Source organism: Prionailurus viverrinus, unplaced genomic scaffold (assembly GCF_022837055.1).
Source record: "Prionailurus viverrinus isolate Anna unplaced genomic scaffold, UM_Priviv_1.0 scaffold_45, whole genome shotgun sequence".
In the NCBI taxonomy this organism is placed as follows: domain Eukaryota; kingdom Metazoa; phylum Chordata; class Mammalia; order Carnivora; family Felidae; genus Prionailurus; species Prionailurus viverrinus.
Window position 1 is genome coordinate 3,233,266 of NW_025927610.1, and position 23,425 is coordinate 3,256,690.

At 61.0% G+C, this 23,425-nt stretch overlaps 1 protein-coding gene across 3 annotated transcripts in view; it reads right to left on the minus strand.

Annotated features, from left to right (window-relative positions):
• Window positions 1-4,469: 4,469 nt before the first annotated feature.
• MAEA (macrophage erythroblast attacher, E3 ubiquitin ligase) overlaps window positions 4,470-23,425 on the minus strand; it is a 37,360-nt gene continuing 18,404 nt past the window's right edge. Inside the window, exons 2-10 of one of the 3 annotated variants that reach the window (XM_047847270.1) lie at window positions 20,538-20,720; window positions 18,396-18,599; window positions 14,028-14,150; window positions 13,293-13,406; window positions 10,614-10,690; window positions 9,619-9,727; window positions 6,746-6,879; window positions 5,893-6,088; window positions 4,470-5,257 (exon numbers count right to left, since the gene is read on the minus strand). In XM_047847270.1, the coding sequence (XP_047703226.1) occupies window positions 5,162-5,257; window positions 5,893-6,088; window positions 6,746-6,879; window positions 9,619-9,727; window positions 10,614-10,690; window positions 13,293-13,406; window positions 14,028-14,150; window positions 18,396-18,599; window positions 20,538-20,720 (1,236 nt within the window). In that variant the 3' untranslated portion in view covers window positions 4,470-5,161. The remainder of the gene's footprint in view (window positions 5,258-5,892; window positions 6,089-6,745; window positions 6,880-9,618; window positions 9,728-10,613; window positions 10,691-13,292; window positions 13,407-14,027; window positions 14,151-18,395; window positions 18,600-20,537; window positions 20,721-23,425) is intronic. The other 2 variants (XM_047847272.1, XM_047847273.1) reach the window with 2 other exon arrangements.

The following is a 23,425-nucleotide window of genomic DNA, read 5'->3' on the forward strand; positions in this document are numbered from 1 at the left end:
CTCTGTCTCTGTCACTCAAAAACAAATCAATGTTAAAAAAAAATTTTAAAGAAGCCATTAAACCCAAAATAAGCAGGAAGAAGAAAACAGTAAAGAAGAGAAATCAATTAAATGGAAAACAGGGAAACAATAGGGGGAAAAAAATCAAACAGGTGTTTCTTTGAAATGATCTGCAAAATTGATAATCCTCTGGGTAGACATCAAGAAAAAAGAAGAAACAAATGGCCAGTATCGGGAATGAGAGGAAGCATCACTACATATCTTACAGACCTTAAAAGAATAATAGAGTGCACGTCATGGACACTTTGTTCAGCAAAGTACCAGCAAGTCAGATCCAGCAATATATGAAACCTACACCATGACCCAGTGATGCTTGTCTCAGGAAGGGGAGGCTTGGTCCACCACTCAAGGTCCATCGTGTAGTCCTCCCTGTCTCCTTCATTATCAAAGCAAAGGAGAAGAATCCTGTAGTAATTTCATTAGACGAAGAGAATAACATTTGATAGAATTCAAAATGCCCTCATGATGATAACTCAGGGAACAAGGAGTGAACTTCCTTAACCTGATAATTGCACCCATGAAAACGTACAGCAGACATCGTCTTTCGCGTCCTTCCTGGCAGGAGACCACACCTCCCCCTGAGATCTGAAACAAGTCCAGGACTTCCTTCTTCCCTTCCTGGTTCACACTGTGCTGGAGGCTTTACCCACACAGGAAGGGGAGAAATAGATATAAAAACCATAGAGATGAGAAAGGAAAAGGCAAAATGGCCTTTATTTGCCGGTGATACAATCGCGCACATAGAAAATGCTTTATAGGGGCGCCTGGGTGGCGCAGTCGGTTAAGCGTCCGACTTCAGCCAGGTCACGATCTCGCGGTCCGTGAGTTCGAGCCCCGCGTCAGGCTCTGGGCTGATGGCTCAGAGCCTGGAGCCTGTTTCCGATTCTGTGTCTCCCTCTCTCTCTGCCCCTCCCCCGTTCATGCTCTGTCTCTCTCTGTCCCAAAAATAAATAAACGTTGAAAAAAAAAATTAAAAAAAAAAAAAAAGAAAATGCTTTATAACCTACCAAAGAGCGCCTAGAACAAATGAGCTTAGAAAGGTCACAGGATACGAGATCAATAAACAAAATCAGTGCTACATATATGTTAACCACACTGGAACACATGGGAAGTTAAATCTAAAGATGACAGTGACAACAGCAGTAAAGTCATGAAACACTTAGGATAAGCAAGAGAACTGAGAACTGTAACGTGGTGAGGTCTGGACACAGACACCCCGTGTTCACAGGCCAGTGGCCTCAGTATTGTCGAGATTTTAAAGTCTCCATTGTGGACTGAACTGTCCCCCTCACCCCAACTCGTGTTGAAGCCCTGACTGCCCGCCCATGGTGACTGTACTTGGAGGTGACTAAGGTCACGTGACATCACAAGCCGGACCCTGGTCCGGCAGGATTGGTGTCCCCCTAGTAGGTAGGGGTCTCTGTCCATGTACACACAGAGGGAAGGCCATGGAGCCCACGAGAGGTGGCTTCTTGCTGTCCACAAGCCAGGAAGAGGCTGGCAACCAGATCTGACTTCTGGCTTCTGGAACTGTGAGGAAATGATTTTCTGTTGTTGAAGCACCGTCTGTGGTAGTGTTGTGGCAGCTTGAAAATCCCCAGGTTGATCAATAGATTCAATGCAGTTCTAGTTAAAATCTCAGCAGACTGTTTTGGGGGTAGACTTTTACAAGCTGACTCTAAAACTAAAGCGAACAGTCAAAACAATTTTATTTTGAAAAAGTAGAAAATATGGAGAACAAAAGGGACTTGTTTGTACTGTACTTTAAGCCACAGTGAAATGACAGGATGCTGGGGTGATAGATTGAGGGCCACCCCAAGAAACAGACCCAGAGAGACACAGCCAGGGGATTTATCATCTGATGGACAGAAAAGAGCCTTCAACAAATGATGTCTGAATAACAGGATGAACACATGGGGGGGGGGGGGGATGGCCGTCAGCCTCTTCCCCACACCACAGACAGAAGCTCATTGTGACGGGTTACAGAGCCAAACAAAAGGTAAAACTGAATCTTCCAGAAGACAGAAGAGAAGATCATTGGGACCTTGGCGTGGGAAAATGTTTCAAAGAACACAAAAAGTCACAAACCATAAAAGAAAAAATTAATTGAATGTTACCTGCTGGTCAGGGGTGCCTGGGTGGCTCAGTCGGTTGAGCGTCCGACTTCACGATCTCACAGTTTGTGAGTTCAAGCCCCGCGTCAGGCTCTGTGCTGACAGCTCTGAGCCTGGAGCCTGCCTCAGATTCTGTGTCTCCCTTTCTCTCTCTGCCCCTTCCCTGCTCATGCTCTCTCTCTCTCAAGAATAAACATTAAAAAAACAAAACAAAACAAAACAACCCTGCTCGTCAGATGACAGGCAACCAAGTGCACTCAGGTGTGTCAGAGGGTCTGTGTCGCAATAGGTACTGCATTCCTGCAAATCAAGAGAGGCCACTCAATACAAAATGGGGAGAAGACTTGAACAGGCACGGGACCGACCACTCGGCACCTGAGAAGGGGCTCAGCATCCTTAGGCATCAGGGAAATGCAAATGAAACCCAGAGGGAGGTGCGAGCACACACCCATCCGAGCGGCTCACGGGAAGAATGACCCCAGCAGATGCCAGCAAAGATGTGGACAAACTGGAACCCTCACGCACTGCCAACGGGCATGAACGCTGTTATCACCACTTTGGGAAAAATCTTGGCAGTTGTCAAGTATACAACACCATGGCGCAGGTACCGTATGTCCAGATGTTTACCCACGAGAAATGAAAATAATGTCCACGAAGAATTGTCCAGCAATGTTCACAGCAGCTTTATTCAGAGTAAGAATGATGCAAACGCAAAGGTCTATCAAGAGAATGGACAGCCTATGGGGTCTGTGGACTGGTTAACTCCTCAGCGATACTCAGAGGACCGCCAACACCCGGGAGGAGCACCAATGTGGGAGCATCGTGGACACCGGGAGGACTGCCAACACCGGAGGACCATGGATGCCCAGGAGCACTGCCGACGCCGGGAGGAGTGCAGATGCCCGGGAGGAACACCAATGCTGGAGCACCACCGACACCGGGAGGAGCACCAATGCTAGAGGACTGCCAATGCGGGGAGGACCACGGATGCCTGGAGCACAGCCGACGGCTGGAGGATCGCGGACGCCGGAGGATCGCCGACGCCAGGAGGAGCTCAGATGCCCAGGAACATCGCTGACGCCGGGAGCACCGCGGACACCAGGAGGGGCGCCGAGGCCAGGATGACCGCAGATGCCTGGGAGCAACCCCACCGCCCGGGAGGAGCGCCGATACACGCAGGCATGTGGACGCACCTCAGGCACCTGCTGAACGAGCACGGCACGAAGGAGCACCTCGTCTGTCTCCATGTAACCCGAAGGCAAAACTAATCCTTGGTGGTCAAAGCCCGAGTGCTCGCTGCACGCAGACAGACGGTGTGGATGGCCTGGAAGAAGGCGGAGGTGCGGCTTCCTGGGGTCTGGGGGTGCATGTGGGCCGCCTGGGCCCGGGGGTTACACCTGCACACACGGTTATCAAACCTGCTCACACCGCTTCCTGAAGATCGCCGTGTTTCAACGGATGCGATTCGTACCTCAGTTAAAACTCCCGTGAGCACAAGGCCGCAAGCCTAGGACTCCAGGGAGGACGCGGAGCAGGTGGGGCGGCCTCGAGGCGGGTGGGTGCGGGCTGGCACCGGCGCCTCCTGCGTTAACGAGCAGGCCGGCACCTCCACGGAGCACCTGAGCGCGTTTGTGCGGCGTCACCCATCACAGCCTGTACGTCCCAGCATAGCGGGGACCAGCCACCCTGCTCCGCCCACCCTGTGGCCGCCCCACGGCTGAGCCGCTCTCGCCGTGGATGCGGTCGCTGGAGTGGACCGGAAGGGGCTCCCGGGGTGCGTGGCCACACGCGTGCGTGCACACGCCTTTGGGAAGAAGGAAAAGGGGAGGCGGCACAGGTGGTGGTCAGAGTGCGGCTGGAGGACTGGAGGGCGCGGCAGGGAGGAGCCTCCACCCCACTACTTCGACCCTGCGCTCCGAGCAGGGGCTCTGGAAGAGGCCGCCCACGGCCACGTGTGTGTGCCTGGCGCTCACTGGCAGCATGCCGCCAACGTGTGCCGGCGACTCGGGAGACCCCACTTGGATGGCCCTGCCACCCTTGCCTCCCCGAGCAGAGGAGGCCGACCACCTGCGTGCTGGAGCGGGACTCTGGGATGTGGGCACAAGCGGGCCAGAGCTGCGGGGGCTGCTCCCGGGACCCCGGCCCCACCGGCGGTGCGGCCGCAGACTGGGGGGCTGGGGGGGGGGGCCTGGGGTGAGCAGAAACGAGCAAAGGTCCTGGACTGGGGGCGGCCCGGGGTGAGCAGACAGGAGTGAGGGTACCGGGGTGCACAGCGGCTTCCACCTGACACAGACGTAAGAAATAGAAAGCCCTTTTATTAACATGTTGTACATTTACAGTTTATTAGCTAATCAACATCGACATGCAAAAATAAGCGCTAAGTACAAACCTCTACGGCATGGTTTCGTGTAAACTACAATGGTTCGTTGGATTTGGAAAGTCACCGGTGGTTACTTCAACTGAACTACTAGCTTCTGTAACGAACAGCGTTACGTCTACAGTTACGGAGCCATCGGCAAGGCCTCTGCAGAACTCGGTCCAGTGGATCTCCACGTGAATACATTCTCAAGCAGGAAATAAGGCGGCACGAATGACGTGACATTGAACCTAGCACACCCTAACCCCGCCCCGGCGCGCGGTCCTGGTGCCTCCGGGCACCTCTCCGGGCCCAGGCTCAGGCCCCGGGGCTCGGCGGGCGGAGACAGGGTCCGGGGCGCGGAAAAACAACCGACTCCTGTTTCCGAAGAGGCCGAGAAGGTCTCTCTCTTTGTAAGGGGAAGGCGGCCAGGAGCTCGCGCGCGCTCCGGAGTCCTACCAGCGGAGAGGCTGTCCCCAAGCACACGCGTGCTGATCCGACTCCTCTCCTCTTAGGGGGCCCATCGTCGCTCACTGATCTTTGGTCGCAAGAAACAGAAACGCAGGCGGGCAGGGGCGCAGGGGCGCGGGGGCCCAGGGGCCCAGGGGCCCGGGGCGCGGGGCGGCCCGGCCTACATGATGTACACTTTCTCGGCTTGTGAGAAGTGGAACACTTCTTTGGTCCTCGGGCACACGACTTTGTCATCTTGACGGATGGACAGCAGAGACTGAAAGACAACGGGCCGCACGTGAGCATGTAGACGGGCGCGCCCACCACCGCCCGCTGCGGGAGAGCTCCGCTCCCCTTGAGCCCTGCCCGCGAACCCCTGACCCTGCAGCTTTCTCCGGGGGCAGCGCGGGGCCGAGACGTCCGCACCTGGCGCAGAGCACCTGGCGCAGAGCACCTGGCGCAGAGCACCTGGCGCAGAGCACCTGGCGCAGAGCACCTGGCGCAGAGCACCTGGCGCAGAGCACCTGGCGCAGAGCACCTGGCGCAGAGCACCTGGCGCAGAGCAGGCGGAAGGCCAGGCGCGCCGCCGCCCCTAGCCCCTCCCAGGCCCCATGCCTCCCACTTCCAGCGCCACCTCGACCCTAACCCTCCCGCGGCCCCTCCAGGCCCCGCTCCTCCACTACCCGAGCCCCTTTCCAGGGCCCTCCCCCCTTCCCGCCCCCCACCCCCTCCCTGCCTCTTACCCACTCCCCTTCCCAGGCTCCCCCTCTTCCAGGGCCCTTCCCCCTCCAGGGCCCTTCCCCTTCCCAACCCCTCCCAGGCCCTCCCCTGGACCTCCTGCCTCCCCAGCTTCCAGGGCCCGCCCCGCCCCAGCCCCGCCCCTCGGCTCCGCCCCACGGCCCCGCCCCTCACGTTGTAGCCGTAGACGTAGCCATTGGGCAGCATCATGGGCGGGTTGTTCTCGTTCATCACGTCGCCGGAGATCTTGCAGACCAGGCGGGAGTTGGCGCAGTGCGCCATGGGCAGCGGCTGCGCCAGCTTGTTCAGGGAGCGGCTGCACACGGGGCAGTCGGGGCTCTTGGAGCTGCCGTCCTCCTTGTAGCACTGTCTGTGCTCAGGTTAAGGAAGGGGCGCGGGGCGGGAAACCAGCCCAGAGCTCTCTTTCCCGGCAGAGGAAACACTGCATCTGGCGGGGAAATGGCCCCACCGAGGAGGCCAGAGCACGTCCCGGCCACCCCGGCACGTTCCCACTCACGGCCCTCAGGGCAGGTCCCCTCACACGCAAAAGCAAACGGCCCGGGGTCCCAGGAGGCCCACGCGCTGCACTCGAGAGGGGCCCTCCGGCCTTGGGGCGCTCGGCCGCAGCCCGGGCTCAGACCCGCAGGAGTTGGGAGGGGATGCTCAGGAATCACGCCGGGCAACGGTTCCGCATGGTGAGGGTCCCGGCCGCCAGAAGGCTGCGCACACTGGCGGCCATCCGGTCGGCGTGCGGCGTGCCAGGCAGCGTTTGGGGGCGAGAGAACATACAGTGTGGCTCCGTGACCGGGTTCCCACAGACCAAGCGGGGCCCCGGGCACGCCCGCACCACCACCCGACTACCCAAGCGGGGCCCCCACAACACAAGCCAAGAGCAGGGGTCTCGGGGTGGGAGGGCCCCAGCCCCCGGCTTTTCCGGGGGGGGGGGGGTGGAGGGAAGCAAGGGCACGGGACCCCCAGGCTCGGAAGGGCGGAGCGGCGCGGGGCCCCTTGCCTGCCAGAAGGATACGGTGTCTTTATCGCCGAGAGGCCAGCCTGCAGCGTCAGGGTGAACACGGAGTTGTTCCCCAGCTGGTGCAGCCGGTAGTTGTCGTACCGGAACTGCTGGATCAGCATTCGCCACCGGGCAGGGTCCAGCAGGTCCTGGAAGAGACAGGGCAGAGCAGTGCTGGGGGCACCCCGGGGCCCACTGCAGTCCCGGGCAACAGAAGGCGGGCCCCCACGAGCCCACAGCCGCCAGCCGGAGAGCGGCACAGCGCGCCCGAAGCCCGGACCGCACGTCTGCCCACAGCGTGTTCTGTGCGGACAGATGATAGAGGGTGCGGGTCCTGTGGCCTCGCGGCAAGAAGGGGACTCAGTGGGTCTAAAGACAGCCGGACACGGATAAAGGCACTGAGGTTCCGGAGGAAAAGTCTCGTTCCAGAAAGGGACTTGCTGGCATGGGACCCAGCAGCCCAGCTCAGGGTGGAGAACCGCAGAACAGAACACCGGGCCTGATGAGCCCGTCTCCAGAGCTTTCCAAGTTCAGAGCCTACAAGAGCAGGGAGGGGAGGGCACACACCAACAGGAGGGAAACCCTGGACGTCAAGCACAAGGGTCAGGGGTCCCGCGTCAAGGCAGAGGCACAGGCAACCGCTGGGTGGGAGCCCCACGGGGAGCCCTAGTCCGGGGCAAATAGCACACTTCACTCCAATGTTAAAAACACGTGCCTTTAATGTTATTTTTACCACAGCAAAGCCCACAGAGGACCAAGCCCACAGTCCAGAGGCTCTGCAACCCCCCCCCCCCCCCCCAACAGACCCTTGGCCTCGGGCCACTGGTGTGGCCACCTCTCCGAGACCAGAGCACTTCATCCTGCCTCTCATGTGACCCACTTAGACCTGTGACTTCCTGCCACAAGGGGTCAGGGATGTGCCCCCTCGACACGGCCCCCAGGGCATGCCACCGCCTCAGCACTTCCCTTGACGGCCCGCGCCCCTCCGCTGAGACTGTGCACGTCCCGGCCTTCCTCTCTTGTGCCGCCCAGCCTCCCTGACCCCCGGCCGGCCTTGGCTGTGCACTGGCTGCCGTGGTTTCTCTTCCACGCCGCCAGGATGTCTCCCAGACGGTCAGCCCTCCGGTCCTCAGGCTGCGATGGCAGCACCGGCCCTGCTCCTTCCTGCCGCCGCGAGGCCTCTCCAGGGAGGAGAGTGGGCACGGGCCCCACGGATGCCATCCCGAGCAGGCCTTCTCACGCACTAAGGGCAGGCCCCTTCTGCACTCCTCGCAAACCTCCTCCAGAGCAGGGAAGAGACACGTGATCACGCCCAAAGATCTCTGTGAACAGAGGCTGTATCACAGGACATGCCTGACACCTGAGGACTGTGTGCATCCAGTCGGGACAAAGAAGCAGCTTCCAGCAGCCCGGAGAAGGCCTGCGGCCAAGCACTTCAGTCAGTGGGGGCGAGGTCTGCTCTGCTGTGCCCGGGACAGGAGCTGGCGGCCCACAAAACCGCATGGGGCATGTGGGACCTCAGAGCCCAACGTCCAGGCTCAGAGAACAAGGCGGGTTCAGCCCACGGGGAAGGCAGTTCACTTCCCTCCCTCCTGGGGACAGGCTGACAACAGCGAGAGGGAACACCAGGGTCGAGTGCCGTGTCCCTCGCCGTGACAGTGTCGGCAGGTGGACCTCCAGGAGCCACAGGCTCAGGAAGGGAGTGGAGGCAGGGAGCCTCACCGGACCCTGCTGGTGCCACGATCCAGGGCTCCCAGGCGCGAGACTGTGAGGACTAAGCCGCCAAGCCTGTGGGATTGTCCCAGAGCCCAGGCGGACGACGACGGAAAACCGAGGGAGGAGCCGTGCAACGAACACCCAGAACTGGGGCCACAGCTGGGACAGTGTGGACGCGTGACCACACAGAGTCCATGCTGCGGCGATGGGACTGGTCCCACGCGGAGAGCCCCAGTCTTCGTGGAGGGCGAGCGGCTAGGGGGTCAGGAGCGGGACGGCGGCAGGGAGGCCGAGGAAAGGCCAGCCCTGTCAGAGGCGGCAGAGAGTGCGGCGGCTTTGTGCTGCTGTCCTGGAGACCCCGGAGGATGGAGATGTGCGAGGACACTGAGAGTCCGACCGAGGTGGTCTCTAAGCAGAGTCCCATTTACAGTAACACACATGAAGACAAAAATGACTTCAGGGCGGAACTGCCCACCAAAAGAAAGCAGAACTTTATGATCTGGAAACTTCTGTTCGTGTTGCGAAACATGAGAAGGCTGCTCAGAAAGAGCATTAAGGGTCCAGCCAAGCGGCCTTTATAAGGACGCTCGTGTGGGCGTGACCAGACTGATGGCCAAGGGACCCCGACGGGGAGCAGCCACAGGAATGGGGGAAAGTTGCTGGAATCCCCAGATTTTCCAAGACGGGACCGTGAGCGACTCAGCTGTGAACACGTTGACGTTTTTCGAGACAAGAGAAGGAGGAACCCAAAGGCGGATCAAAGATCGCTAGGGCTGCTCCTAGGCTTTGGGGGGTGGGGGGGCACTGCCTGATTTCAAGAGGCCAGACACCCTGCCCCAGCACCCAGCAAAGCCAAGGGGACTGGTTAGCGATGCTGCATGACCACGCCCCGCCCGGACCCCACGTGGACCCACAGAGACCCCGAAGAGAGGACGGAGATCAGGAAGGACACTGGCAGTGAGGGAGAAAGGTGAGGGGAGCAGGTGACGCGCTCAGAGCCGAAGGGCCTTCTAGGCTGAGACCCCCGTGCGTCGTTCCGATCCAAACTTCTCCCCGGCCAAACAGGAACAAGACGGGAAAGGGCCTGTTTGGGGTGCTGGCCACACTCTGAACGTGGAAGTGACCACAGACGAAGTCCTCCCAAGCCCTGAGGGCCCACGGGCACGGGTTACCTTGTAGGGCGAGATGTGCGTGTCTGGTGGGAAGGCCAGCATGCCCATGACCTGGCGGACCTCGTCCAGCTGGCTCCCCTCGGCCTGACTGAAATGCTTTCTCGCGTGTCTGGAAAACAACATTTGGGGCCGTCTAAGTTTACAGCTTTACCTTTAAGAGTCTGTGCTCACAGTGTATGCCGGAGCCTCAGTGCCGAAGAAGCCCCCTCCTCGTGTGCCCTGGGCCAGGGTCTGCTGGGAGCTCAGCTCAGCAGGGCCCCCTCCTCACGGACACAGGGTCGGAGGTGAGGTTCAAGGCACCGAGCATAGAATCCCACTCAGGGAACAGCCAGAGGCAGCGACCCAGCTGAAAAGGGCACCTGCCCAAACTCTTCCAAGTGACCCTGGCCTACACGAACCCAAAGCCCAGCAACACTAATTGCGCCAGAACGCCCACCGGTCCCCCCCGCCCCCGGCACAGCCCTGGGAGGCCTCAGAGACAGCCCGTCCCCCCGGGTTCTGACTCTCAGGAGACACAGAGCCCACAGGTCGGGCCCCAGGGCTGTGCCTTCCCGCACAGGCTGCACCTGGGGACCCCACGTCCCCGTGCCTGCGTGCCAGCCTCCTTCCCAGAGGACCCCCTCTGCCCTCACGCACGCCCTCGGTCCACCCCCTAAACGGCACATCGCCGCGCCTGAGTGTCCTCCAGCCCGGGGCCGGCACCGTCCCAGGACAGGTGGACACAGCAGAACCCGCGGCCCTGTGCCTACACGGTAAGTCGGCCTCGTGCCGTCAGAACGGTCGTGTGCACCAGACAGGAGGAGCCTGGGTGCCCGGCCCCAGCGTCCTGCTTGGGGACGGGGAGAGAGGCCTCGAGTCACAGGCAGGGCCCAGCCAGTCAGGGCAGGCCTGCTGGACACTCCACGCTTCACCCCCCAGAGCCCAGAAGGCCTGCCCCGTGAAGTCAGGGAGGGAGTCTGCCCCCTGCGGAGACCCAGGAGACCACCTCCACGTACCTCACGGCGTCCAGTCTCTTGTTCTGCCGGATGAGTTCAATGAACTCCTGAATCCTGAGGCTGAATTCCAGGCAGCTCTGGGGGCAAAGACGAGACAAGGCCTGGGTAGTGTCCCCACACAGCCACGCCCACGGGCCGGCCCCGCCTCACGGGCCGCGCACCGCACGCCCTGTCGAGGGAGCTTCGAGCCAGCAGGGAGGTGGGACGGACGCCAAAGCTGTAGTTTCAGCTGCAGCCCATGCCTCCCCAGCACGGCGGGAGCAGCCCTGCACCCAGGGGCCCGGGGCCTTGCGTGTGCACCCGTGGGCCAGGCTCGGGATGGCGGGACAGGCACCCCCTGAGGGCGAGGATGCCGGAGGCTGAGGGTTCGGAGGGCCTGTGGCACGACTTCCCGTGTGTGTGAAGTGACCCCATGAAGACAAGTTTCCAGCCCCTTCACAATCCCGGCTGCTTCATCGACACAAAGGCGTCAGCGTGTGGGCACGCTGTCACAGCCTTCTCCTAGCCCAGCTGCATTTCCCAGCCTCGGCCCCGGGGACCTGGCCTCAGGATCCCGTGTGGCACTGTCCACCTCAACCTGCTCCCCACGTGAGGCCCCAACACCCGGTTGGGAGAGGCTGAGAGGTGGTGTCTCGCAGGGGAGCAGAAGCAGGAGCGCCAAGCGGGGAGCAGGGGAGAGAACCCAGGTCCCCGAGCAGGGACACGGGTGAGGACCCTTGGGGTGGGGTGGGGGCGGGGACAGTGCACAGGGACGCCGGGGACACGTGTTCCAGGCAGAGAAAGAGCCAGTTCAGAGGCCCTGGGGAGGGCGGGGGTGCCGGGATTTGCAGAGGGCACAGGGGGCGCGAGGTCTGGGGCAGCAGTGGCCGGTGGGCCTCGTGGGGCAGCGAGGGGCAGCTGACAGGGTGCGGCACCAGCACGGTCATTTGTGTGGAAGCCCAAACGCTAACTCTGAAATCTCAACAATGCCGGTCCAATTTGGGTTCAAACTCTGACTGGGGACGGGTGAAGGCAGGCAAAATTAACTTCTGTGACCTAAGATGAAAAGCTGGATCATTCTACGAAAGTAATAGTTTAAACTATAGGATCTTTGTGGTTTCAGAAAACGCTCAGTATTTCCAACCAGAAACAGAATAAGCGGAGTTAACGGGATAGGAAAATCTCTGGGTTTTCCACGATTTGTCACTCCGTCTTCTGTCGTACCTGGATCGCAGGGTGGTGCGGACAGAGTTCTACGTGGTGAGCCAGTCAGCCAGCCCCAAGTGTCTCAACCGTAACTCGAGTCTACCAGTCACGTGGACTTTTCCCACCCGGGAACGTGCCTCCGAACGTGCACACGGACATTCTGACGAAGGGTCTCAGCCGGACCCCTGCGAGGGCGCCTCCAGGGACACGAGGGCAGAGCACCGGCTGACGGGACCTACCTTGGGGCCCGCCAGGCCGTCGGAGGCACAGGTGCCGAGAACCACCTACCTGGTGCCCAATACGTCCACAACACAGGTGCTCGGGGCAAGCGGTTTCCCCGCCCCCACCCCACCTCCCCTGCCCTCTGCACCAAGGCAGCGGTCCGTCCTGGCCCCCAAATGGATGGAGCAGATGCCACGTGCTGAGTGGCGGGCCCGGCACCAACTGTAAACAGAAAGGTGGTCCCACCCGCAATGACGCGCTCCCTTCCGAGGTCAGACCAGCAGAAGCCAAGGGGGGGAGCCCGGGGGGGGGGGGGGGGGGGGAGATGCCCTGCCTGCCTCCCCAGGGCGGCCGACGATCACCGCTCTGGGCTCAGGGGATGCCAGGAGCTCTAACAACAGGGGGGAGCCACCAGGCGGATGTCCCAGGTGAGAGCGCCACGGCGCGTTCCACGACAGCTCCTATGACTGCACATGCGGACGCGTTCGAGGATTTTTAACGGCTCTGCTCTCGCAGCTCACCTTCCAGTCTCACCGGCAAATACAAACGAACTGGAAGTCGGGTGCCCAGACTCCAGCATGAGACAGCACAATTCTAGGCGATCGTGCCAAGCACCCACGGCTGAATTACGTCCCTCGTGTGCTACCTGGGGGGGGCCTGGCACCTTCACGGTTGTGACTCCACCGGCTTTCCGGACACGCAGCCCGTGTGCTGCCGCTCCGATTGCCCTGAAGCGTCTGGACCCCAGAGTCAACAGACGCGCACTCGGCACCCCCATCAGGAAACTCGGGTCTCAAATCTGTTTTCTGGCCGAGGGCCTCTGACTGCTCCGAGGGGTTTGCTGTGGTCCAGCACGGCCCCTCCCCGGCCTGCGCGTGTGAGCGCACGCGTGTACCCACACATACGTGTGCTGCGGGTACTTCGCTGCTCTACCCTGTTCGGCCGGCACTTCGTAACAAGCCTATCTTCACGCCCAACGCACTTCGGGGTGGCTGTCCACGTGCTTTCCAGCGCACGGGCCGGTGACAAGAAGCCGCCAGCCGCGGACTCGGCCGCCTGCCCACCCGCCCTCCCCCACAGTGGCTGTGAGGCCCCGCCTGAGACCCGGCCCAGGGGGACGTGCCCTGGCCAAGCAGCAGTGTTGTCTGGAGGCATCGGGGCTTGCAGAAACTGGCTGTCAGGACGGGAAGCCTACGTTCCTTCTGGCCTGGTTCCCACCGTGTGGCACAGCTGTGGGGGCTGGAGCAGGAGCGCAGGGTAAGTGTTACATACCAATTCTGGCTTTCCTTTTATGGTTTCCATACCAAGATCCTCACTCTCTTTAGGGGAGCCACTGGCCACTCTACTTTTCCGTCCCGTCTTCGCGTCGTGCTCGCTTTGGCGGCCCTGAGTGGCAGAGAGCGTCACCCTTGGCTGGTGACTATATGCACACGACAAGCTCAACCGGGGAGAGGTTAAAGGCGCTCGGTTTAGAAAACAGAAAACAAACAGTTTTTCTAACGGAGGCAGGGGAAGGTTAATAGAAGTTAAACATTTCTGCAAGCCCCATGGTGACAACACCTTTCAGTAAGCACGTTTAAATTCTGCAATTTAAGTGTCCATTTTTTAAGCTGCTTGTATTGTAGCTCTCAAGAAAAGCTCTCAAGAAAACCTAGCACTTAGCACCTTGGCAGGTGGACAACGCTTCCCGGCGGGGCTCTCCTGTACCGGTGACTGAGGGGCTGGGCGAGCCGGAGGGACCCGGCACACGCAGGCAGTCGGCACCTCGCCCCTTCAGAACCTCATGCTCAGGCCATTTGTCAAACCGTAATGCAGAGGGGGTGCACTTTTCAGGGATTTTACCCAAAACCCAAACACCGTGACCAAAAGCGAAACCCCACACCCCCACCCTACCAACCGGAAGCACAGAATTCTGAACCAACAGGTGAAGCAGCAGCGTTGGTTCCCGCCGGTGCTCGCCCGCAAGCCCCGCCCCGCGCCCGCAAGCCCCGCCCCGCGCCCGCACACCTTCATCTTGCGCAGCCGGGACTTGTTGTCGTGGCACCAGGCCAGGCAGGTGGCGGTCTCGCGCCTCTCCAGGGACTCCTCCACTTCTTTGGCAGTCAGGAACATCTCGATGTTCACTAAGTCCTTAGGGGAGGGTAGCGGCGTGAGCTCCGTGCGCTGGGCTCTGGGACCCCCGCACCCAGGCCCCATGTGCTCCGTGCTCCCTCCGGTTCGGCGGGGCCCAGCCTGGCAGAAGGGCTCGGTCCGAGGCTCTTGTGGGCCGCCTTGAGCCCCGCGGCCCCAGCACAGCGGGCCGAGCACACCAGCCCCAGCACCGGCTGAGCACAGCGGACCCGGCACGCCAACCCCAGCACTGGGCCGAGCACAGCGGCCCGAACACCCCGCCCAAGGCCCGTTCTGCGCCCACATACGGTCTCCCAAGAGCAGCTGTGGGCCCCAAACCAAAGCCCCAGTTTAGAACCTTCCCCCTCCCGGCGGGAACATACGCCTGACCCCATTTCACCCCTTCACAATTAGATCCGAGAATCCATACCCTCATTTGCGGGCTTTTTTTTTCCTCTGAGATTTTAGAGAAGGGGCAGTGAGGGTGGATGAGCAGGGCGGTCTCTGTGTCACCTTTGCTCTTTCCCCTTCTCTGGTGCCTGTGCAATTGGGGAAGCAGCCTACACAGCCGCATCTGCTGCACTCTGGGGGACCTAGGCAGGCCCAGGGACTCGGGGTAAGGACAGCCACTAGCCCCGTCACGTGTCTGCCAGAGTGAAGGAGGCCACGGGGTGCCCGGGGCCTGCACGTCCCCAGCAAGGGGCTGGAGCACCGCCAATAACAAGGATGTGGCCATGCAGGCTGGGAAGAGACAGTGGATGCTTGCACATCACCAAAGGGACAAGCCGTGAGGAAAACGAATGTCAAGCGGGAAGTTTCTCCCCCTTCTGGAATGACCGGAGCAAACACCGTTACTGAAGATCAGTGTCTCGCTAAGCGGAGGGGAAGCGTCCAGCACGAACCCTCGGGGGAGGGTTGAACCACTTGAACTCTCGGGGGAACCGTGCTGCTCTGCATGCCAGTGTCCTGTGGCCAGCAGGCGAGTGTTGGCTGCACACACATCCCGGTGTCCTCAGGCAGGCCTCACACGGAGCCACTTGGCACGGCAAAGTGTGGGACGAGTCCGCTCTCTTGCCATGCTGTCTCCACGTAAGGTCTGCCCTGGGGCCAACCAAGTCAGGAGCTCACCACCGAGCTTCCCAGCCTCGGCAGCCAGGGTCGCACAAGCGGTGTCTGGAGAAGGGAGGACTGTGGCAGAAGACGGGAACTTTCAAGTAAAAGTGACCAAAGCGAAAGCCAGAAACTTTCCTTTCTTTCTGCACGTTAAGAAGTACATCCTGGACAGGGGCCCGGGTGGCTCAGTCGGTGGTTAAGCGTCCGACTCGGTTTGGGCTCAGGTCATGATCTCACAGTGTGTGAATTTGAGCCCCGCCTTGGGATTTTTTTTCTGACAGTGCAGAGCCTGCTTGGGATTCTCCTGTTCCTCCTCTCTGCTCCTCCCCTGCTCATGCGTGGGCACTCTCTCTCAAAAATAGATAAACTTCAAAAAAAAAAAAAAAACAGTACGTTACAGCTAACGATGCTGCAGTATCATTAACACCGGATGTTTATCGCAAAAGTAACCAGAAAACATACTAATCAGAGTGCCACCACACAGCGACCCTTGGGCTCAGCCACACCAGGGCCGAGGCCAGCACAGGGACCGCTGGGGCGTGTCGCCGTGGAAGGCAATAGCCAGGCTCGGGCAGAAGAGTAGCTGACCTAAGGACAGGGGTTGTGCCACTGTCGGGGTTGGCGCCCTGGACACGGCCCGTGAGCTCTGCAGGTTTCCGAACGGCAGCTTAACGGAGGGCAGTCTGGGGTGGGTCACCCCAGGGCCGCTTCACCCAAGTCGTCAGGAGCCACTGGACGGATCCCCAAGCTCATGCGGCCGGAGACCCAACCGTGGCTCCCCTGCCCCACGTCCTGACTGCCAAGTTTGGGGTGAGGGCAGGAGCAAGCAGCAGGACAGCAAGCTCGGAGGGGGGCCGGCCCAGTGAGAGGGCTCCGTCCTCACGCAGGGGCGTCGGGAGGGCGAGGTGGGGGGCAGCTAAGACTCCGCAGTGCTCCCTGGTTCCCGCCCCGCCCCCACCTCGCCCTCCTGACGCGAGCTGACGGGTAAGCGCCGCGCACACACACGCCTCGCACGCCGGTGTTCCTACTTATGAAGCGCACGAGGGCCAGCACAGCGTCTCAGAGGTTGGCTGTCTTCTTGAGCCACTCCTTCCGCCGTTTCTCTGGCATTTTCTTCTCTCTTTTCTAGAACCTCCCTAACGGGCAAATGTGGGTCTCCTACACGAGGATCGTCTTTGTCTACTTCCATCTCTGGTTGCGAGTTTCGCCCTGAATTCAGAGGCGGTCTCCCCTGCTCGCGTGTCAGGGTCCACCTGTGTGTTTGACCGGTGCAGCCTCTGAGTCTGGATCCTTCACATCTTTCTCCTTCCTGCCCACGGGGTCTCCGAGGTCCACGCGTGGCCCCTGGGTTGGGGGACTCACACCAGAGGTGCCACGCCGGACGGTGGAGGTGGGCCAGCATGCGCAACACGCGTGGAAGCTGGAAACCGTCCCAGACGATCAGGTGCTGGCCCCGCGTGAGAAGCCAGACGGCGCACGAAGACACCCCTGGGGCTGTGCCTCTCCTCCAACACCGAGGCTCCGCGTGGGGCACGCGGCCCCATCCGGGCGGCCCTGGAGCTCTCTCTCCACGGTGTCTTGGGATGGACGGAAGTTAAACGTTAAGGAACCTTGATACACCAGCGTCTTCGCCGGTGACGGCACCCCACTCTGCTGGGAGCCCTCCCCCCACCCAAGGGCATGAGGGTCCTCCTACACTTCCTGCTGCAAACAGCTGCGAGCCTGGGTTTCACCTGGAAATGCTGCAGGGCCCCCTTCATAGGATGTCCACGGTCTGACCACTGCCATCACCGTGAATCACAGTACGGTCCCCCTCTGCCGCCCACAGTCTGTTCTCACAGAGCAACCAGGGTGAGCCTATTAAAGCAATGCCTCCAGGGGCGCCTGGGGGCTCAGTCGGTTGAGCGTCCGGCTTCGGCTCAGGTCATGATCTCACGGTCTGTGAGTTCAAGCCCTGCATTGGGCTCTGTGCTGATGGCTCGGAGCCTGGAGCCTGCTTCGCGTTCTGTGTCTCCCTCGCTCTCTGCCCCTCCCCCACTCACACTCTGTCTCTGTCTCAAAAAAAAGCAAGCATTAAAAAAAAAAGCAATGCCTCCAACTCAACCCCCACCCCCCACCACGCACACATTTCAGTTGAGGGGAAACCCCAATCGATGAGTTCCGCATACGCTCCGACACCCGCCCCAAATATATGGCAGGTCCCGGGCCTGGGACCCTCCCCTCATCTCTGCAAGGCCACCCCAACCAACTTTTTTTTTTTTTTTTTTTTTTTTACTTAATGTTTACTTATTTTGAGGGGGAGCAGGGGAGGAACAGAGAGAACACCAAGCAGGCTCCACCCTGTCAGCACAGAGCCCCACACAAGGCTCAAACCCACCACCGTGAGACGCTGACCCGGGCAGAAATCAGGAGTTGGACTGAGCCACTCAGGTGCCCCCCCAGAAACCAACCTTCTGAAAATCCCCAGTCCTCCTGCCCCTGTGCTCTGTGCGCCCTGTACACATCCTGTTTGACTCATGCCTCTCTCCCCATCAAAGCACACGTTCGGGGCCAGGAGCATTCGGCCACTCCCTCACGGGGCAGGAAGACGGAGGGCGGGGTGTCTGTGAGAAGCCCAACGACCACCGCGGATGCACAGGCCGTGCCAGGCAAACAGGAGGACAGGACGCCCCGACAGTCAGGCACGAGCTGGCTGTACTGGGCAGGGAAGGTCAGGGAAAGAAAAGCGTGGGAGGAACAGGCTCGAGGCACCACTGGGTGCCGCGCAGAGACTGGTGGGTGGGGAGGCGGGTGTGCTATGGACCCCCCACCACGGTAGATGCTGCCCTCGGGAGACCAGAGGGACCGCTGCCCAACGGCAGAGGGGCGGCCCCCAGCTGAACCGGCCCGGAGGCCAGAGAAAGGTGCACACGGCTCCGTGAGGCCCCCGGAAAGGGAGCGAGGGCCCCGCGTGCCAACCTAGATGGCTGCAGACACATCCCGGTGTCCTCGGGCAGTCCTCCCCCGGAGCCGCTCGTCACTTCGGAAGCCGGCCGCGCGGCTCCCAAGCCACCGAAAGGGGAGCGCGTGTGCGTGCGGGTGTCGGCCTCTCTACCCGGAGGGACCTGCCCCGGGGAGCTGGCCCCCGCGGCCCCGCCCCGCGCCCGGGCCCACCTCGATGCCGCTCTGGCGGGCCAGCTTCACGGCCGTGTTGTAGTAGCCGCAGCGCAGCAGGTGCTCCACCATCATGCGGTCCATGCGCTTCCTCTTCCACATGCTGGCCGCCGCGGGCTGGTCGCTGCTGTGCTCCTTGAGGTGCTCGATCCTGCGCTTGCACAGCTTGGCGCTCTCGTCCTCCGCCTGGATGGACTCCACCGCCTGCGACAGACACGCAACGGAGAGGCGCTCGGGACCGGGACCGGGCGGTGGCCAGCCCGCCCCGCCCCCAACACCCGCAAATGCAAACGGGAGGCAAGAACGAAATCCGAGGACAATCCGAGGACGGCAGGGGACGGCCCCGGGCCAAAGGGAGGGTCCCACACGCGCCCCGGAGGCAGGTGCGGCTGCATCCGTCATTCCCGTCATTCCCGAGAAGGCAAGTCAACACCCACGGCTCTGCGGCCCCCACCTGCTCTTCCGCGACGCGACTTTTTGCCCAACATGCTCTGCTGCTGTGCTGCCAGACGCGTAGTTTTGAACTCGCCTCCCGGTTAAGTAAACCACCTGTTATGTCACGACTACCTCTCGTGACACTTTGTGCGGCTCCCCAGAAGTGTTACGTGCTGGCGCCGTCCGCGACGGCAGCCGACTCTCGCGCACCACCGACCGTGGCGCCGGTGTCACATCACAGCCGGCTGGCGCTCGTCGGGCACGGTCCGCTCCTCTGCGGCTTCCGCCTGCTGCCAGGGTAGCTGCTAACCCTTTGGAAGTGGTTTTCTTCCTCCTGCCGCTTTTCAGATTTTTCTCTCTTTTCAGTTTCACAATGTGAAATCCTAGGTAGGTCTATTTTTATTTGTCCCATTTAGGGCTCTGACCTGGCGACTCCCACAGTTCTGAAAATCTCAGCCATTCCCCCTGCACCATCCCTTGGCTTTGGTCAAAGTCTTTGCTCTATTCTCCCAGGCCTCCTACCCTCTTATGCATTTTCGCGTTCTCCTGCTCTCTGTGCTGCATTCTAGATAATTTCTTCACACCTACCTTCCAGTTCACAAATTCTCTCTTTAGCTTGGTCTGTTAAATGTTGAAAAGTCTGTTACGAGCAAACACTTGAGTCTTTCGTCTCAGTTATTATACTTTTAATCTCTCCAAGTTCTGTTTGGTTCGCTTTAAACCCATTCACACTGTACACTTCCCGTCCCCTGTGCCCCCCGCGGATGGTCTCAGCTGTCTGTTCTTCAGACGCGGCGGAGTCGGCCGGGCCCGACAGCCTCCACGCCGTACCCCCCGAAGACCGCGCGGCGTCCACCGTTTCTGCCGTGCCTCGGCCACACGTCCCGTGTGTCCGGTCATCTTACTTGACAGATGTGATGCCCTGACGGAAGCTGTCCCCCGCCCGAGAAGCGCTGCGGTCCGCCTGGCGCCTGGAGGTACCACTGGTGGGGACCGCTGGCACCAAGTTGAAGAGGAGGGGTCGTGGCTCACCTGGCTGTCCCGAAACCGGCCTCGATGCCTGCCCCTGGGGCACCCTCACCTGACAAGCAGGGCTAGCGGGCCCCGGCCAGCAAGGCCCTCAGAGGGCTCACCTGTGTGATGCAGTCCCCAGGGCGGCAGGGGGTCCCGCCCTTCTCTCCTCTTGTCCCCTGCCCTCCGATTCTGGCGATAAACTTTGTCTCGTGAGCCCTTTGACACGTTCAGCGAGATGTTTTACAATAGCTTCTGGTATTTTCCAGGTTGTTCTCGCTGGGCGTAGTGTACACCCTTCCTAGCTCTCCCAGCTTCGTGAGAAACCCGACACAAAGTTCTGAGGTGAGATTCTGGAAGTAAGAAGTCATCTGTCTCCCCATCTGCACCTGGGACACTCTGGTGCCAGGACGACCCGGCCTCACAGGAAGGGGAGCGTGGAACTGGAAGTCGGCCTGCCATTCCCACAGAGGGCGCAGGGCACACACGGCGTGGAGTGGCTCGCCCCTCCCGCACTCTGGCCCTGAAAGCCCACCTCCCCACCTCAGGGCTGCCTGGCCTCTGCCGTGGCCCCGATCCCACAGAAGACGACCCCTTTTTGGGACAGCCCGGGCACACGGTGAGGCCGGGGCCACGGACCCACGCCGCAGCCCGAGCACCGGGGGGCAGACGGGACGGTCCGGAAGCAACACTCACCTTCCTCTTGAGGACGCTGAGCTTCTCCACCACGCCATCCAGAAGGCTGACCACAGAGTCCACGGCGGGGCAGCCGCTCAACGTCTTCTCCAGCTCGGCCACCACCATGGTGACGTGGCTCGTCTCTCGGTCAATGTTTTTCTGAGCAGCCCGGAAGCGTTTATTCAGCGTTTCATAGGGCACCTAGGGAAGAGAGGCAGCTGGCGTGTGAGCGCCCGCCGTCCTACGCGCGGGACCCCAGACCTCCTTCCTGGTACTTCGTCAGGCAGAAGTCCTAGGCTTCCAGGGGTCTAAACACACGTCTACTACCCACAAAGGGCCTGTGTGAACCGAGGACCATTCGTGTTCCTGGACGAGGACACTAATGTGAGGGTGTGTCGTGTCCCCAAATCCACAGAGGTAGCGCAGCTGCACTCTTTCTGGAGAGCGTTTACGGGTACATGTGACGAAGTAATCCCCAAGTTCATCCAGAATGACAAACAGTTAAGGAAACGACCGAAAACGCGTAGGGCTGCAGAGGGCCCATGATGGGCCCGGTGGGGGCAGCAGGGACGTAACAGCGGGGGGTCACGCAGGACGAGGGGGAGGGCGCGCCAGCACCTACGGGAAATCGTGAGCGCGCGTTTACTACGTGAACCGCCTTCCCCTAATACCCACCAAGGATGGCGTGTCCTTCCAGAGAGAACACCCCTCCCAGCCCTCCTCCCGGCTGCGGGCTCAGCACTTCCCACCCACCGAGGGCCAGCAGTCACTGCAGAAGTCTGTGACAAGCCGCGCCAAGCGCACGCCTTCCCTACAGTGGTGCCGACCACGGGGAAGGATCCGCTCCCAAGGGGCACCGCGCTTGGTGGGGGGAGCCGGGATTCCCAGGGGCGGAGACGCCAAGGTGACAGCATAAACCAGAAGGGCCGGACCCGGCCAAGGAGGGCCACGGCAACAGGACTCTTCCCCGGGACCCGGCGAGGCCACCGCCGTCCTGTCCCGGCTGCCACTCCCACCTCGCCTCTGTTGGGCACACAGTGGCAGTGGGCAAACACTCCTGTCCACACCTTGGGTCTTATCGGCCCAAGAGGCGCAACACCACTGGACAAGCCACGGGCGCCACACGGGGAGGTCTCGTCCCCTACAGCCTCCACGCTGGGTCCGGCACGAGCAAGACACGAGAGTCTCTGAGAGGAAACAGAGCAGGGCCGTCCCCAACGTGGGGTGACACGCGACCACCCACGGCACCTGCGCCTCTTCAGCTGCGTGAGGTCGACGGCCAACCAGGTCTGTCCTGATCTCACGGTCCCTGACGGGCGTGGACGAGGGGGAAGCTGCAGGCAGACGGCCGGCCGCAGACACACACCTGTCCCCGCACCCAGGGGAAGAGACACCCTGCGCCGAGCCTCAGTTCTGTCACGCGTACCTCGCAAGAGAGTAACAAAGCGCAGCACAGAGACCTGGGTGCTCGTGCTCGCTCGACTCCGGTCAACCTCAGAGGAGGCGCCGAAGCCGGGTGCCGGTGGGATGCTGCCACGAGCAGACTCCCTTTCAGAATCCCGGGCTGTTCTCAGAGCCTCCACCCACCCCAGCGGCCCCGCAAACCGACCGTGTGAGGACAGGTGTGTGTCTAACCTGACCCGGCCGGCACTTTCGTAAGACAATAAACAGGATTACTGCAAAACGTACCGAGACAAATCCCGTGACGCACAATAACAAAAGCTTCAAAGTTTTACTCTCCGATTCAGACGTTAAAACTACACTTCAATAAACGCGGTCAAAAAGAAAAGAGAAAAAGTCACACGTCCGCACACAGTCAGTCCGAGCACGCGCCAGGTGACGGTAGCGTCCCCGCTCCACGCGGCTGTAAGGCAGGTGAGCACCACTGTGCTCTGTCACCCACGCTGGACACGGTCGTGCTCCTAAGTGCCAGCAAGACTCTGCGTGGTCGACATACCCGCGCTCGGCGGGTGACAGCATGGGACTCACAGGAGTGACGTGTCTCGGCATCCTGCCTTCCGCTCGGGACACCCGGCCCGAGGCTCGTCCCACGGGGCCAAAGGGGACACAAGAGGAGGGTCCCAAGCAGGTGCCACAGGCTTGAGCCCTCCACTTGTAACTTGTATCCAAAAAAAAAGCCAGCAACGCCCTGACGTTCACCTTCGGTGCGTCATCAACATCCAGGCCCGACAACGCATGTTGTGAGGTTACGAAGTGAATTACTCTCTCTCTCTCTCTCTCTCTCTCCCCCCGACCTGATGCGCTTCTGGGTGCGGCTAACAAAACCACGTGACAGCACTGCTGGTGGCGCCGCCCGCCCCTCGGCCGCCGCTCCTGGCTCGGACCTCCGGATGGCCCTGCCTCGTGCCTCCTGCGCCACTCCTCCCACCTGAGGACTGGCCTCCTGCCCTCCGGGCTCCGGCCCCTGTGGGGGCCTCACCTTCTGCTGCCCACACCCCCATCTGCCCAAGCCCCCCACCAGCCTGGGCCGCACCCGGAGGTCGGCGTGGGACCAAGGCAGGGATGTGAGCGCCCGCCACCGCCCCTCCGCAAACACGCAGCAGGAGCTCCCAGAGCACGGCGCCGCCTCCTGGGCCAACTTCCGGCCCGAGGACACAGGGCAGCTGACCCCGGAAAGCTCCTCAGCCTCTGCCCGCAGGGCCCGCAGCCTGGGGTCCCTGCCTTTCCCCAGCTGCCCCCTGCCGCTCCGTCACCAACGGCTCCTTCACAGGCTCCTTCCAAAAGGCCTCTTGCCAAATGAAGGAATGGAATTTCAGAAATGCTGAAGATTCTGAACCAAGCAACCATCATTCAAAAAGGAGGGCAAAATTAAGACACTTCCAAACACGGAGACACTGCCAAGTTGAGCACCCACAGCCTTTTCTGGGAGGAAAACGACTCAGAGA